The 14,001-nt window shown below is 46.1% G+C and overlaps 1 protein-coding gene across 11 annotated transcripts in view; it reads right to left on the bottom strand.

Moving 5' to 3' along the window:
* The window catches only part of ZNF185 (zinc finger protein 185 with LIM domain), a 66,312-nt gene that overhangs the window by 16,927 nt on the left and 35,384 nt on the right, over nt 1-14,001 (bottom strand). For all 11 annotated transcript variants that reach the window (XM_019711237.2, XM_074323471.1, XM_019711241.2 and 8 more), the window contains 2 exons: nt 13,569-13,658; nt 7,344-7,541 (listed from right to left, as the gene is read on the bottom strand). In XM_019711237.2, coding sequence (XP_019566796.2) covers nt 7,344-7,541; nt 13,569-13,658 — 288 coding nt within the window. The remainder of the gene's footprint in view (nt 1-7,343; nt 7,542-13,568; nt 13,659-14,001) is intronic.

The following is a 14,001-nucleotide window of genomic DNA, read 5'->3' as shown; positions in this document are numbered from 1 at the left end:
GTTCAAAATGATATCACTCCTAGTTTTCTCTGTAAAATGGAAGTTACTAATAGTTAAAAATTATAATCAATACGTATAAATGAGACTACTTAAAGTAATAATGGCAAAGGGGAACAACTCAGTATGCAATATATGCAAATATGCTTTTGTTAAGGAAAAAGAGAATAGCTTTGTCCTAAATTAACTAGTGGTTCCAAAAAAATATGTTAAGACAAAATGTAAACAGATATTTATAGATTATAACAGGTTTGCAGAAAAGAAATTTTATTTGTCATGGTCAAAACTGACTACAATTTAAAGAGAATATGATTGTCACAAAAGAGCTCTGGTATCAAATATTACACTGATGTATAACTAAAATCTGGGTTTTTCTCTGTTAAAATAACAAGACTTTCTTGGATTGTTGGTTTGTCCTTAATAAAAGGTTATAAATGGTCTTTATTTCCTTCTGAGTAATCTGTCTAAAAGGCAAAGCATTTATGTCTTATCTAACAAATGTCCTATCGTTCATGTTGACTTTATCATGTCTTCAGTTATTTTTAAAGGGCCTTTTAATTTTAAAGGAGTTAAGAGTCTTTACAACCATGTTACCTCCTATGCTTACTTTAAATTTTTTGTCACTTTTATTCAATAGATAATCAAGTATTGTTTATCACTTCCCATAATTTTATTTAATCAAATGTCCAAGCCTCCTGATAATATTTGACATTTTGCTTCCCCAAACTAAATGTGAAATATTTTTTACATCTAAAACGGACAGTAGGATTTCCCAGAGGACCCAAGGGATTTATTTGTTCTTTCGCCTTGTAACAAATGCTGAAAATAATTAAGTTCATTTAATACTGTATAAATTGCATGGGAAACATTGTCCAGTCCTCCTTCAAAATAATGCTGAGTCTTTCCTAAATTAAATTTTAATGGGTACAATGTTAATTATATAAATATTTCAGAAATTATATAAAATTCTTAGAGATTTGTCAGTGCTCTCCCTACCCACGATATGCTTGTATTTCTCAGTCCTGGTGGTGCCTTGCTTGATATTGGACAACAGCAGCACAATGTTATTAGTCATAATTTCTATTTTCTTTAAATGTTAACTTAGTCACAGTTTTACTTTTTAAATTTAAATCCCCCACCCCCGTTATTTAAAAAAAAATAAAATAAAATAAAAATTTAAATCCAGTGTATTCTAGACCAGTGGTTTTTACTTGGAAATTCACATCACTTACCTATGGGATTTTGTTAATATAGAGATATTTAGGACCCTTTGTTCATTGGCAGGTTGATTTCATTCATTTCCTAAATCTCATGGTTTTAAATATGTTCTTACTAGATGCCTGGCCTCTCACTGGCTTGAAGCTTTCCCTTTTAAAAGGGCCATTGCCACCACTGTTGCTAAACTTTTGTTAGAACAACAAATATTCCCACATGGGGAATTCTGGCTCTTTTGAGTGACAGAAATCCATTTCACCAGTTAAGTCATCTAAGAAATCCAACAAGTTCTTCCTCTGTCCCACAATTACATTGTCTTTATCATCCTCAGTCATCTGAAATGATAGAGCTAGTGGACTATAAAAATTAAAGCTTGCAAAACTGGTGGAAGAGGGCAGGCCCTGTGGCTCAAGCGGTTAGAGCTCCGTGCTCCTAACTCCGAAGGCTGCCGGTTCGATTCCCACATGGGCCAGTGGGCTCTCAACCACAAGGTTGCCAGTTCAATTCCTCGAGTCCCACAAGTGATGGTGGGTAGTGCCCCCTGCAACTAAGATTGAACACGGCACCTTGAGCTGAGCTGCCTCCCAGATGGCTCAGTTGGTTGGAGTGCATCCTCTCAACCACAAGGTTGCCAGTTTGATTCCTCGAGTCCCGCAAGGGATGGTGGGCAGTGCCCCCTGCAACTAAGATTGAACACAGCACCTTGAGCTGAGCTGCCACTGAGCTCCCAGATGGCTCAGTTGGTTGGAATCCGTCCTCTCAACCACAAGGTTGCCAGTTTGACTCCCGCAAGGGATGGTAGGCTGTGCCCCCTGCAACTAGAAAACGGCAACTGGACCTGGAGCTGAGCTGCGCCCTCCACAACTAAGACTTAAAGGACAACAACTTGACTTGGAAAAAAGGCCTGGAAGTACACACTGTTCCCCAATAAAGTCCTGTTCCCCTTCCCCAATTAGATCTGAAAAAAAAAAAAAACTGGTGGAAGAACTCAATCTTCCATGTGCTAAGGTTTTACCCTTAGCAGTGATTGTCCTCTTATTTTTTCCAGCTGGGTCACACCAACTGTCCCCATGTGAAATAATAACTGACTCACCCATGAAAATTCCCTATTCTGTCTGGGCTCTTGAGGATTCTCACCTGGTCAATTCAGACATTCAAAAATACAAGAATTTTTCCTATCCTTTATCCATGCTCCCTCTCAATTCTGCTGTTAACGTTGCCTACGTCCCTGCAGTTCTCTCTGGGCCTCCATCTGTGCTTCCTGGAATGCCAGGCTAATCAAGCCTCGTCCACTGGGAGGATGCACCTATTGGTTTTCCTCCTGGCACATGCCCAGACTGGGACTGAGGGACTGCTTGCTTTTGGGACTGTTAGCAGTAAGTGGTCCTTAATGCCCTGGCCCAAAGACTCCAAATGCCACTCTTCCTGATGAATCTATTCTACTGAGACGACATGCCAGTGACTGGAGAAACCGTCTGGGTTTGGAAAGAGGACTTGTCCACGGCCACACCCTCGCATGCTCCAGGACTTGGACTACTAAAAGGAAGAGAGGAAGGGTGCTTGAAAGGTGTTGCTTTTACTAACAATTGTCACTCCAATAAATTTAAAAAAAAAGAAAAAGAAAGGTGTTGCTGCCCACCTCAGAAACAGCAGTATGCCAGAGTGATCTACCCAGCCTGTCCTAGGTAGAGCCTCCACTTGGAAGCCAGAGCCTTGCTTCAGGGGTCCCTATCTGCCAACCTGTTTGAGCGTGCTGCCTTGGCTTGGTATCTCCATGGACCAGACACTTGCTCGGTTAGCTCCAGGCAGTGCAGTGGCAGCTTAGAGATACTCCGCCCACCAGCTGGACCAAGAGGTGTCACACACTCCACCCAGCCACTCAAGCGGGAATGTGGCTTTCTGACAAGATAGTTCCCTCTCCCTCACTGCTCCCTCAATTTTATCAGCCACCAAACTCTGGGTCCACTATACTTACTTAACAGTTCTCTCTGTTTCCATCTCCACAGCCACTGTCATAATTGGGGCCCCATCATCTCTTACCTAGAGGGCTGGAACCACTTCCTAGCTCTTTCCCCTGCTTCCAGTCCATTTTCTCTGCTGCCATAGGGGTAACGAAAGCACTAATCTGACCATATCATCCCCCTGCTTAAAACTTTTCTGGCTCTGTAGGTGGGAATGTAAAATGGTGCAGGTGCTGTAGAAAACAGTATGATGGTTCCTGAAAAAGCTTAAACATACGATTACCATATGTTCTAGCAATTCCATTTCTAGGTATATACCCAAAAGGATTGAAAACAGGATCTCAAAGAGATACTTGTACATCCATGTTTACTGTGGCATTAACAATAGCCAAAAGGTAGAAGGGACCCACGTGACCACTGACAGATGAATGAATAAATAAAATGTAGAATGTTCATATTATGGATTATATAGCCACAAAAAGGAAGGAAATTCTGACACACACTACAACCTGGATGAACCTCGAAATCATTATGCTGAGTGAAAGATGCCAGTGACAGAAAGACAAGTACTGTATGTACCCACTTACGTGAGGTCTCTAATCAAATTCCTAGAGACAGAAAACAGGATGGTTGGTACCAGGGGCTGGGGGTGGGGAATGGACAATTAGTGTTTAATGGGGACTGAGTACAGTTTTGCAAGATGGAAAGAGTTCTGGAGATGGATGGTGAGAATGCTTGCACAACAATGTGAATGATTAATGCCACTGAACTGAACATTTAAAATAGCTAAGATGGTAATTTTTATGTTATGGATATTTTACAATTTAAAAAGACACCTTACTGGCTCCTGTTTATCCTGTGGAGAAAGTCCAAGTACTTGCTATGGCAGAAGGATCTGATGTTGCCATCTGTCTGTGATCATGTGCTTTTTTCCTTTATTAGATTGATATGGTGTGTTGATGCCCCGAAGACCACCTCCAGGGTCAGTGATTCTCTAGGAGGACTCCCAGGACTCAGCATACAGTTGTCCTCATGTCTAGGATCTATTACCACAAAAGGGTACCAAACAAAAGCAGCAAAATGAAAAGGCAGTGTTTTTAGTCACAGCCCAAGGTTTTCATTGGGGGCTGATCATCTAGGCATTTTCTGCTTGGCACCTACCAAAGTTCCAGACTCCCGGAAGGCACTCAGAGATTCACCATGAAGCACATGGTTTGTACAAGCGATCTAGGCCATTAGCTTTATGTTATCATTGAGGAAAAGGTTACATCAGTGTAAAGCACTGTCTACCCTTTCAAGTTCCCAGAGGCCACCCAAGGGCCCACCCTGTAAGCAGGCCTTTCTAAGGAGAGCTGTCTCAGACCTGCTAGGTTAACTCTTGTCTGCACACCGTCTGCCCAACATCTCCTGCACTGCCTTCTCTCCATAAACTGCAGCCATATCAAACCACAGGGTACTCCCTAAACATGCCACAGTGCTACCTGTCTACCCTCTAGCACAGCAGATTGTCCTTATGCCTGGACCCCTCCCTCCTTCACCTGCTTGCAAATTTATTCAAGAGGAATATTTGTCACCTCTGTGAAGCCTTCCTTGATTGCATGAGACCAGGCAAGTAACATGCTCCTTTTAGTAGGCTGCCATAGTCCCTTATCCAACCCACAGCACTTACCACTGTCGAGGGCTGTGACCTCCTTGAGGGTAGGGAACAAGTCTTATTTGTATCCCCAGTGCTTAGTACATGGTTTGGCAGGAGGTAACTACTATGTGAAATTTGGTTTAATTATGGAATGTGTGTTCATTACTTCACAGAACAAATCAAGGCACCCACATTACTCTGCTCATTCCTTCCTGCCTTCCAACCTACATCTACACTCAGCCTTCCCTCCTGTCTCAGAGACAGAGCCCTCTTCTTCCTGCCCAAGACTCTAGAACCTACTACCGCCAGCCCTCACCATGACCTTCACCGTCAGGTTTGCTTACTCTGTGTTTGAACAGCAAACTCACCTTACCTGGCGGGTATTTCCTCCCCTGGGCACATAAGCATATACCCTAGGAGGCCCTCCCCTTTATCCTGTAGCTGTTTATCCACTTACCCCTCACACATCCATCACTTCATTTCCAGCATTTTAGAAAGAGTTGTGCTCCTCCACCAACGGCACCTCCTTACTGACCACTCCCTCTTCAAGGCACCATAATCCAACCACAGCCTTTCTGTTCCCCCAACCTGCCCCCCTCAGGGCAGCCATAAGCTCTATGTTGCTAAATCTGATGGGCCTATCTCAGGGTCCACAGCACACAGGAAAGTCAACTCAGCCTGGCTTGGTTTCCATGATTATACTCTTCAGTGTCTTCCTTTTATCCAGAATTCCCTTTCTCAGTACCCCGTCTCAGCTCCTCTTCTTTTAGAAGACTCTTCAGTATTATTTTCCAGAATTCTGACCCATGTGCCTTTGTTTCTCTCTTATTTTTTGCCTTTCTTCATTTTATATACTTGGTTTATTTTAGAGGACCAGTAATTAATACCCTCCATTTTTTTTCTTTTTGAAACAAAAGAAAAGCAGAAAATGGAGATAAATGTCGGTCGGTGAAGCAGATGGGTTTACATGGAGAGCTGAAAAGGAACATTCCCCTTGCGTTCCTGAACCACAGAGACTTCCTCACCCAGCAAAGGGCTAGGCAGATGACTGGCTCCAGATGCTTGTGGAGAGAGGCAGACAATTCAAGGGGAACCTTCTGGGCTGTACATCTATATTACCTCATAGTATCTCTGGACAGCATCCCCGCAACATCCTCCCTGGCCCTCAGCTAGTTCCGGTCATGGTTTGGGGCCCACATCACCCAGTTGCCCAACACTGAAATCTCAGGAGCAGCCGTGGCTACCACTTTCTTTCACCTTTACCCTTAATAGGGCAACAAGACTGTGGCCTTTTCACCTCTCCCTTGGCTAAGCAGGAAGTCTGCTAATTGGTCCCCTGCCTCATCTTATTGTGTAAGCCCTGGCCTGATCCTTATCACGCAGCTGGAAAGAATCTTCCTACAAATCTTGTCTGTCATCTCACTCTCCTGAGTGAAAGCTGTCAGTGGCCCCTCGGCCATCAGAAGTTGAGTGATGTGACAGGAAGTCCAAAGTTGTTTACTCAGTATCTTTGGTCTGGGCCCCTACAGGGTGACGCTGGCCCTACAAATAGCCTCCAACCTAACTAACTATAGAACCCCTATGATATAAGAACCCCAGTACCATGAGGGTAGATGCACATTTGTATTTTATCCTTGGAAGAGGAGCCACAGGTATTAGGTTGGTGCAAATGTAATTGCGATTTTTGCAATTATTTTTAACCTTTTAAACTGCAATTACTTTTGCACTAACCTAATACCACCTCCTGTTTTCTGGGGTGGTAAAGAGTCTTAACTCTCCCCTTCTAGTATTTCTGTCTTGTGTGACAAACCATTTGCTTGCATCTGTAGAAATGCTTTAATTTGCTCTCTCTGAAATCTTGGAGCAATACAAGCCCACTGTGTCTTCACAATGTATCAACATGTCAACATCCCCTTAAGCAGTATAGGATACAAAATGTAGGGGCCAGCACGCCAGATGCTGTCAGGTCACAGTCACATTTGCCCTCTCACTGATGCACACTGACACACCAACACATCACCAATCACAATCCCACTGCCACCCTCAATGCCACTGTCATCCTCTCTAATGCCTGCTCACTCACGCTCTTTCACTCTGACTTTCTCTCTTCTGCTTCACCCTGTTGCTTTCTCTCACTCACCCTCGTCATTATTTGGCAGTGCCATTTTATACACACAAATAGGCCTCATACTACCTGGGACCCCCAACCTGCACTGCATGAATACTCTGGGAGACCATCTTCCTGCACCACACTTCAGGAATTATCCAGGGCTTCTTACTCTGCAGACAGACACCAGCTTCCATCACAGGCCTCATCCCAGTTCCTTGTACCACAGGAAGCCCCCAACACTGCTCCATGCCCAGGAAGTCACCATTCTAGCCCCACACAGGGTAGGAGGCTGAGCGCCTGCATGTGTGACACATGTGCCAGGATATGGCATGGATGTAGGGTAAAAGCAAACCCCACCTGGGTCATGGCTACTGACAAAATTCCAGCTTGGGCAGGCAGGAGTCCAGCACAGCCCAGCTCTTACCTGCTGGCCTGGCTCTCCAGTTCCATGAGCTGCTTGGGTCTTCTGGGGCTGCTCTGCCACTCTGGGGTGCTGGGGTCTGCAGGCTGCTGGCTGGGTGCAGCTGGATCTCCCTGGCCACCTCTGGGGACGCCAGGCCTGTCCTGCCAGGTCTCTCCCAGCTTGGTGACCACATTCTTCTCCTCAAAACCAGGCAAAGCTCTGAGGAAGAATGAGTGTCCTTATGGAGCGGGTGTTGCGGGACTAGTCCTTGCTCACCCGCTGCACACGGATGTCATCTCCTGTGGACACAGCAGGCTCCTCTCCTGGAGGGTGGGGCAGAGAGGAGCCCAGCACGGCCCCCACCTCGGGGAGCAGTCCGTCTCCTCAGGAGGACCCCAGCGCGGCTACTCCCTTCCACCCACAAAGGCAAAGGGGAACAACTTTGTATGTAAGATATGCAAATACGTTTTTGTTAAGGAAAAAGAGAATAGTTTTGTCCTAAATTCAGATAACTATGGTTCCAAAAACTATGTAAGACAAACTATAAACAGATATTTTTAAAATTATAAAAGGTTCACAGAAATTGTATTTGTCATGCTCAAAATTGACCACAATTTAATGAGAATATAAAATTTTCACAAGAGCTCTAGTATCAAATATACTGATGCATACCATGTTTCCCCAAAAATAAGACCTAGCTGGACCATCAGCTCTAATGCGTCTTTTGGAGCAAAAATTAGTATAAGACCCTGTCTTATTTTACTATAATAAAAGACCGGGTCTTTAATATAATATAATATAATATAATAATATAATGTAATATAATAATATAATATAATATAATATAATATAATATAATATAATATAATATAATATAATATACCAGGTCTTATATAATATGCTATAATATGATACCAGGTCTTATATTAATTTTTGCTCCAAAGGACGCATTAGAGCTGATGGTCCGACTAGGTCTTATTTTCGGGGAAGCACAGTAACTAAAATTTGGCTTTCTCTCTGTTAAAATAACAAAACTTTCTTGGATCGTTGGTCTGTTCTTAATAAAAAGTTATAAATGGTCTTTATTTCCTTCTGAGTAATCTGCCTAAAAGGCAAAGTTTTTATATCTTATCAAACAAAGGTTGTCCTCACAGGTACTAGATGAAGCCTCAGCCTTTAATGCTTTTGCCACCCCCTGAATCCAGCAAGGGAGTGGCTTCCCGGCTGTCCCAGTCATTGAGCTCTTTCGGGGGTCTTCCTTCCTCCCTGGCCTCACATCGCACCTACACTTGCACACTCCTCCCATCGCCATCCCCATCCTGACGTGCTTCCAAGGGCCTTGTTCTCTCTGCTGGAGCCGCCTCCAGAATCTCTATCCTGTGTGATGGTGCTGCTGCCTGATGGCCTCAGGCACCAAAAATACCATATGCCCACTAGGCCAGGGGAAAAGACTGAGTCAGGTTATGGAGAGCATGAGCCTGGCATTCCAGAAAGTTAAAATCTAGTTCACCATGTCCTTGATCCTGGCTCACACCTCCCAACATCAGCAGCCTGCCTTCAGTCAATGGTGGGGCGACCTGAGGACAAGAAGACCACACCACCAGGTATGTCCAGCCCTGGACTCTTTATTTATGGAAGTTAATCCCGTAGTAGGCAGGCTCCTTGCCTTCAAGCTGGAATAACACAGGAACAGTGACCATATTTTTCAGAGAGTATGCCCTGAAAGCAATGTAACTTTTTAGCCTCAGGTGGAGGGAATCAAAGTACCCCAGCAGGGACAACAAGCCGAACACCACTTCCAGCTGCACCTGGCAGCTCTGGGCAGCTTCTACCCTTGTGGCCAGCTGCAGCCCAGCCAGATACCCAAAAGGGTCTGCTCAGAGAATGCCAGTTCTTGAGCCAGCAGGATGCTCTCACACAGCCACCTCACCTCTACCTGTGACATACATGCTTGAGCCAAAGATAAACCTGAAAGGCCTAAAGAGTTTGTCTCCAGACTCTGGGAGCCCTGAGCTAGCTTTATCATGCACTTACTCAGAGGCCCGTTCCATCCCATGTCCTCTACAGAATTATGGTAATAGCAGCTGTCCTCATCAAGCTTGTGAATAAAGACAAGATTCTCTGCAAAGGGCAATTTCGGGGTCCCTGTCTCTGCAACACAGGGACAAGTGGATGAATAAGGCTCATCCGCCCTAGGCCTCAGAGCAGAGTCACTGCAATTATAGGAGGTATAACCATCTGACCCATAAAAAGGAAATCTTAGTAAAATGTCACAGGAAGCTTTACTGAGCAATGTTAACAGCCCAGAGATCTTCCAGGCCCCTAATGAATTGTCTGGAAGTCAAGCGTTTAGGGATAGGCAAGAAAATAGTTCTGGCTGTAACTAGTTCCAAGATCTAGTAGCCTAATACAGCTACTACAAATTCTCCATACAATCACACTCTTTACGTGGAAGAGAACACGCCCTTCTACTCTTGTACTACCGGCACCTCCAGTAGACTCCTCCACTGAGTGACAACAGTTGTCCACAGTGAATGAATGTGCTTGAAGTTCACTTGTTCTTCATGCACAAAGAACATAAATCTGAAAGGCCCAGATTGCAACATAACAAAGAGGAAAACAGCTTATGTTTTAAATGTGAAGTCTAGTAGCAAAAGTTATTCAGGAAGAATATGAGCTTGTGTCTTATTAAGCTTTGTGTCTTATTAAGTGAAATCAGGCCAACAAAGCTGGTAAAGAGGAGCAGAGGTGAGCTTTCTGAGTGTCCTTGAATAGTTCTAGTGGAAGAAGGTATTCCTCTGAGGTTGCTTTATTTAGCTTGAAGTTTTTATAAAATGACAGTCTTTGTGCCAGGAAATGTCCTACATGCTTTACACATACAAACCATTTAACCCTAACAACAACCCTGATAGGAACTTATTACCTCCATTCTAAAAGTGAGGAAACTGAAGCACAGAGTTGATGAGTAAGATACCCAAACCACAGAGCAAGTAAGTGACACAGCTTAGATCTGATCCAAAACACAGGAGTCCATGCTGTTAATCACTGTACCATACCACCTCTTCCTGTACGTGTGATGGAGCAAAGCCAAGTTACAGTAGGGCAGACTTCCTCAAGTTGCAGACATTTCTACTGCCCTGCAGGGTCTTCCTGCCCACCCCCATCACCCTACTCCTAGGAACTAAGCCCAGCCCCATGGAGCCCCAGAGCCCAGTGCAGGCAGGTCGGCCACAGGGGTCCTTCTGGGTGGATAGTCTGGCTGCCCTGCCCACGTGTCCACAGCTCCTGCCCTCAGACAGCTCTGAAGACCAGTGTCCAGTGTCCAGAGATGACCGACAGGAGGGCACCCTGCCAAACAGGATCGGGCCACAGGAGCCCCTTTTGGTTCCTCGTGGGCACCCAGCTCCCTTCCTCTCTCCCGCCTCCGCCTAGACTATGGTGATGGTCCACGTGTGGTCAGAGGGAGCTGCTTCAACCCCAAGGCCAGTAAGGCACCAAGTCCAGGAGAACAGCGGGGGAAGGGCAACGGGAGCCCAGGGAGGGGCCTCAAAAGTGCGATCGGGTCAATCTGTGATCCTCGAGCGCCATCTGGCGGTCAATGCGTGCACGGCCACAAGAGAATCGCTGCCGAGGGCTCTTTCGACTTGGGCAGCCATTTCGCTTTACGGGCGGTCGCATTTCCCGACACGTACTACGACGCAAACTTGAGGCTGTAGGAAATGGCGGCCCGCGCACGCGCGCACAGACGCCAGGTGCACATGCCGAGTACATGCGCACTCGCACGCTCCCGGCGCAGGCGCACATTCACGCGCCCGGCGCAGGCGCACACGACACGTCTGGCACAGGCACTGGCGCACATAGGATCCCAGGGCACGCACGAGCTGGCGCACACAGATGTCACTCTCGAATAGGTGGAAATGCGCGCAGGCGCACATGTGCGCTTGCTGCCCAGACCCCAGGAATAGTGGTGGTGGGTTCTCTGTGCATCCACTTTTTTTCCCCCCAGTCCAGAATCTTCTGGACATCCCACAGAGATCGTGAAATCTCTAGAACAGAGTTTGTCACCCTCGCCATTATTGACATTTTGTATTGGGTAACTCTGATGGCGGCTGCCGTGTGCATTCTTTTTAGGACGTTGGGCTGCATCCGTGGTCTCCACCCAATATTTGCCAGTAGCACCATTCCAACTGTGAGAATCGATAGTGTCTCCAGACACTGCCAAGTGAACCCTAGGGGGTGGAGACGGGCGGTGGATGCTCCTGGTTCAGAACCACTACCGTACAACAATGGTTCTCAACCTAGACTGGACATCAGAATGAACTGGGAGCTTTTTAAAAGACATTAATGGTAGAGCCCCACCCCAGAACAATTAAATTTAATCTCTGCATGGAGCTCAGGAAGCTTTTTTATTTTAAAAAACACTTTCCAGGTGTTTCTCAAGTTCAGCCAGAGTTGTGAAACACTGTGTTCAAGAAAGTTTGTATTGATTTTGGAAACTTTTGCACATCAGAGGAAAGTAGTTCCAAAGCCTGGGCTCTAGAGTTAGCCAGATCTGGGCTATATTCCTAGCTCTGTTCCTCACAGGAGCCCTCTATTTATTCCACTGTTACATTGCATCAGAAGCCAGATCCTTACCCAGGTTTGGGGGAATATTAGGTGAGATCATGCGTAGAGCATGTTTTACACATTAACCAGATGAGAGTTAGTGGTTCTGGGTCTTAAGAATAGGCTCCAAAGAACAGATTTCATAAACTAGCTTTTTAAAGTTTTTCCTGAGGTTTTTCTTAGAGCCGCTTGCATTGGGACTCAGCTCTGCCACTCGTAAGCCCTTGGATAAGTCACTTAAACTTTCTATGCCTTAGTTTCCCCCATCTTATTCATTTTACATGGTTGCTGGGAAGATTGTAAAGCAACTAGCAGAGCACACTATAAGTGTCCATTATTGTTTCCAATCTATTAATTGTCAGTACAATTTGAAACAAAAATGTCACATAATAGGGCCTCATACCTTAGAGATCTGTTGCCCACCCCACCCCTCAGCATCCCAGTTTCAGTGGCGGTCACAAATGTAAAGAAGTAACTGCAATGTGGTATGAAAATGCAAAAATGCACTCACCTGTTGAACACCTAAGTAAGACCATGATCCTGTTTGGTTTAAACTTGAAATAAGATCCAACCTCCTTATCATGTCATTATCATGGCTTACTGAGGCCCTGCTCCATCTATGGTCCCCCTCACCAACTAGGCTCCAGCCACTATGTTTGGGAACATGCTGAGGGAATTCCCACTACAGGTTTTTTAGGTTTGTGGTTCGCTATCCTCAGCTCTTTTCTCCTCGTTCTTCCTAGTTAGTTCCTTTTCCTCCTTAGAGGAGCTCACTTGAGTCACCTCCCTCCACCCAACTAAGTAGTAGCCCTCCTCACGGCCCTCACTCTATCTCAGTGCCCTGGCTATTTCTTTCAGAGCACTGTTCTTCCCAGGAGGCACAGAGACCTGCGTTCCTGGCCTTTGTTCTTCATTCTAATTAGGCGCAAACCTCGCAGGATTGTGGGGAGGACATTATGAGACACTGTGAGCAGAGGGGTGTGCACACAGTAGGTGCCCCAAAGTTAAGTAGCTGTTGTGATCTTTAAGAATATCTGGTATTAAAGGACAATCGGCTCATGCCTACCTCGACAAACCTCCTGTTCCACTATTCCCCCACAAGGACCTTTGGTGCCAGCCACACTCAGCTACATACAGTATCCAAGAAATCCCAGATTGTTTGGAGTCCTTTGTACATCCTGTTCCCTTTGCTTGGAGGACTCCTATTCACCGTTCCAGATTCAACTCAAAAGCTACTTCCTCCATGAAGCCATCATATCTGCCCCCCTTCCCGTGCTCCAGCATACATTGTTCCTCTGGGCCGGGCTTTGCGCCCCCTGCCCCCATCAGCCACGTCTGATTTGTCTGTGTGCTCCAGCCTCCAGCACAGGGCAGGTGCTTGCCCAAGCGGTTGTTGACTGAAAGAGTGGGTGACTTCTTGATTATGGAGAACTTCCTGGCTGGAGGCAAAAAGGTGTAGTGGAAGGCTTTGTGGCCCCACAGGCAGAGGCCAGAGGGTTCTAGCCGGGGCTTCAGCCCTTGCCATGTGCCTCGGGCCAGCTCACAGGCCTCACTGGCCTCACTTCTCCAGCCAAAGGCTAATGCACACCTGAGCTGCCTCTCTCCCCCACAGAAGCTCAGCACTGTTTGCTGATGCCTTACCCCTTTGCGTTTGCCTCCATGTTCTCTAGGTCTGCTGAGCTGTCGCTCTTCTTGTCAGCTGGGACAGCAGAGCTCAAAGTGGCACTGGAGCTGAGGGAGGAAGCACACAGGCCTGCTGAGGTCTCAGACCAAAGGAGACTGGGGCCCTGTTCTTCCCCTTCTCAGCTGCTTTCTTACAGGAAAGGGGGGGCTATATCTGTCAGTAAAGGCTGGCCTCCCAGTCCTGCCATTAGTGTGGCATAGACACCACTGTGTATGACAACATCTCGTGAGCCCTGGCTGTGGCCTTAGCACCTGAGTTCAAGACAAAGCACTACCGCTGACCAGCTCGGGATGTCTGAGAAAGCCTCCTGATTTTGGATTCCAGTGTTCTTGCCTGACCTACACATCTTGGGATTCCAGAAAGATTGTCCCTTACTAAATGGTCCACACA

The sequence above is a fragment of the Rhinolophus sinicus genome, chromosome X (assembly GCF_036562045.2).
Source record: "Rhinolophus sinicus isolate RSC01 chromosome X, ASM3656204v1, whole genome shotgun sequence".
In the NCBI taxonomy this organism is placed as follows: Eukaryota; Metazoa; Chordata; class Mammalia; order Chiroptera; family Rhinolophidae; genus Rhinolophus; species Rhinolophus sinicus.
Note: the sequence above shows the minus strand (reverse complement) of the source record. Positions and strands in the feature narration are given on the sequence as shown.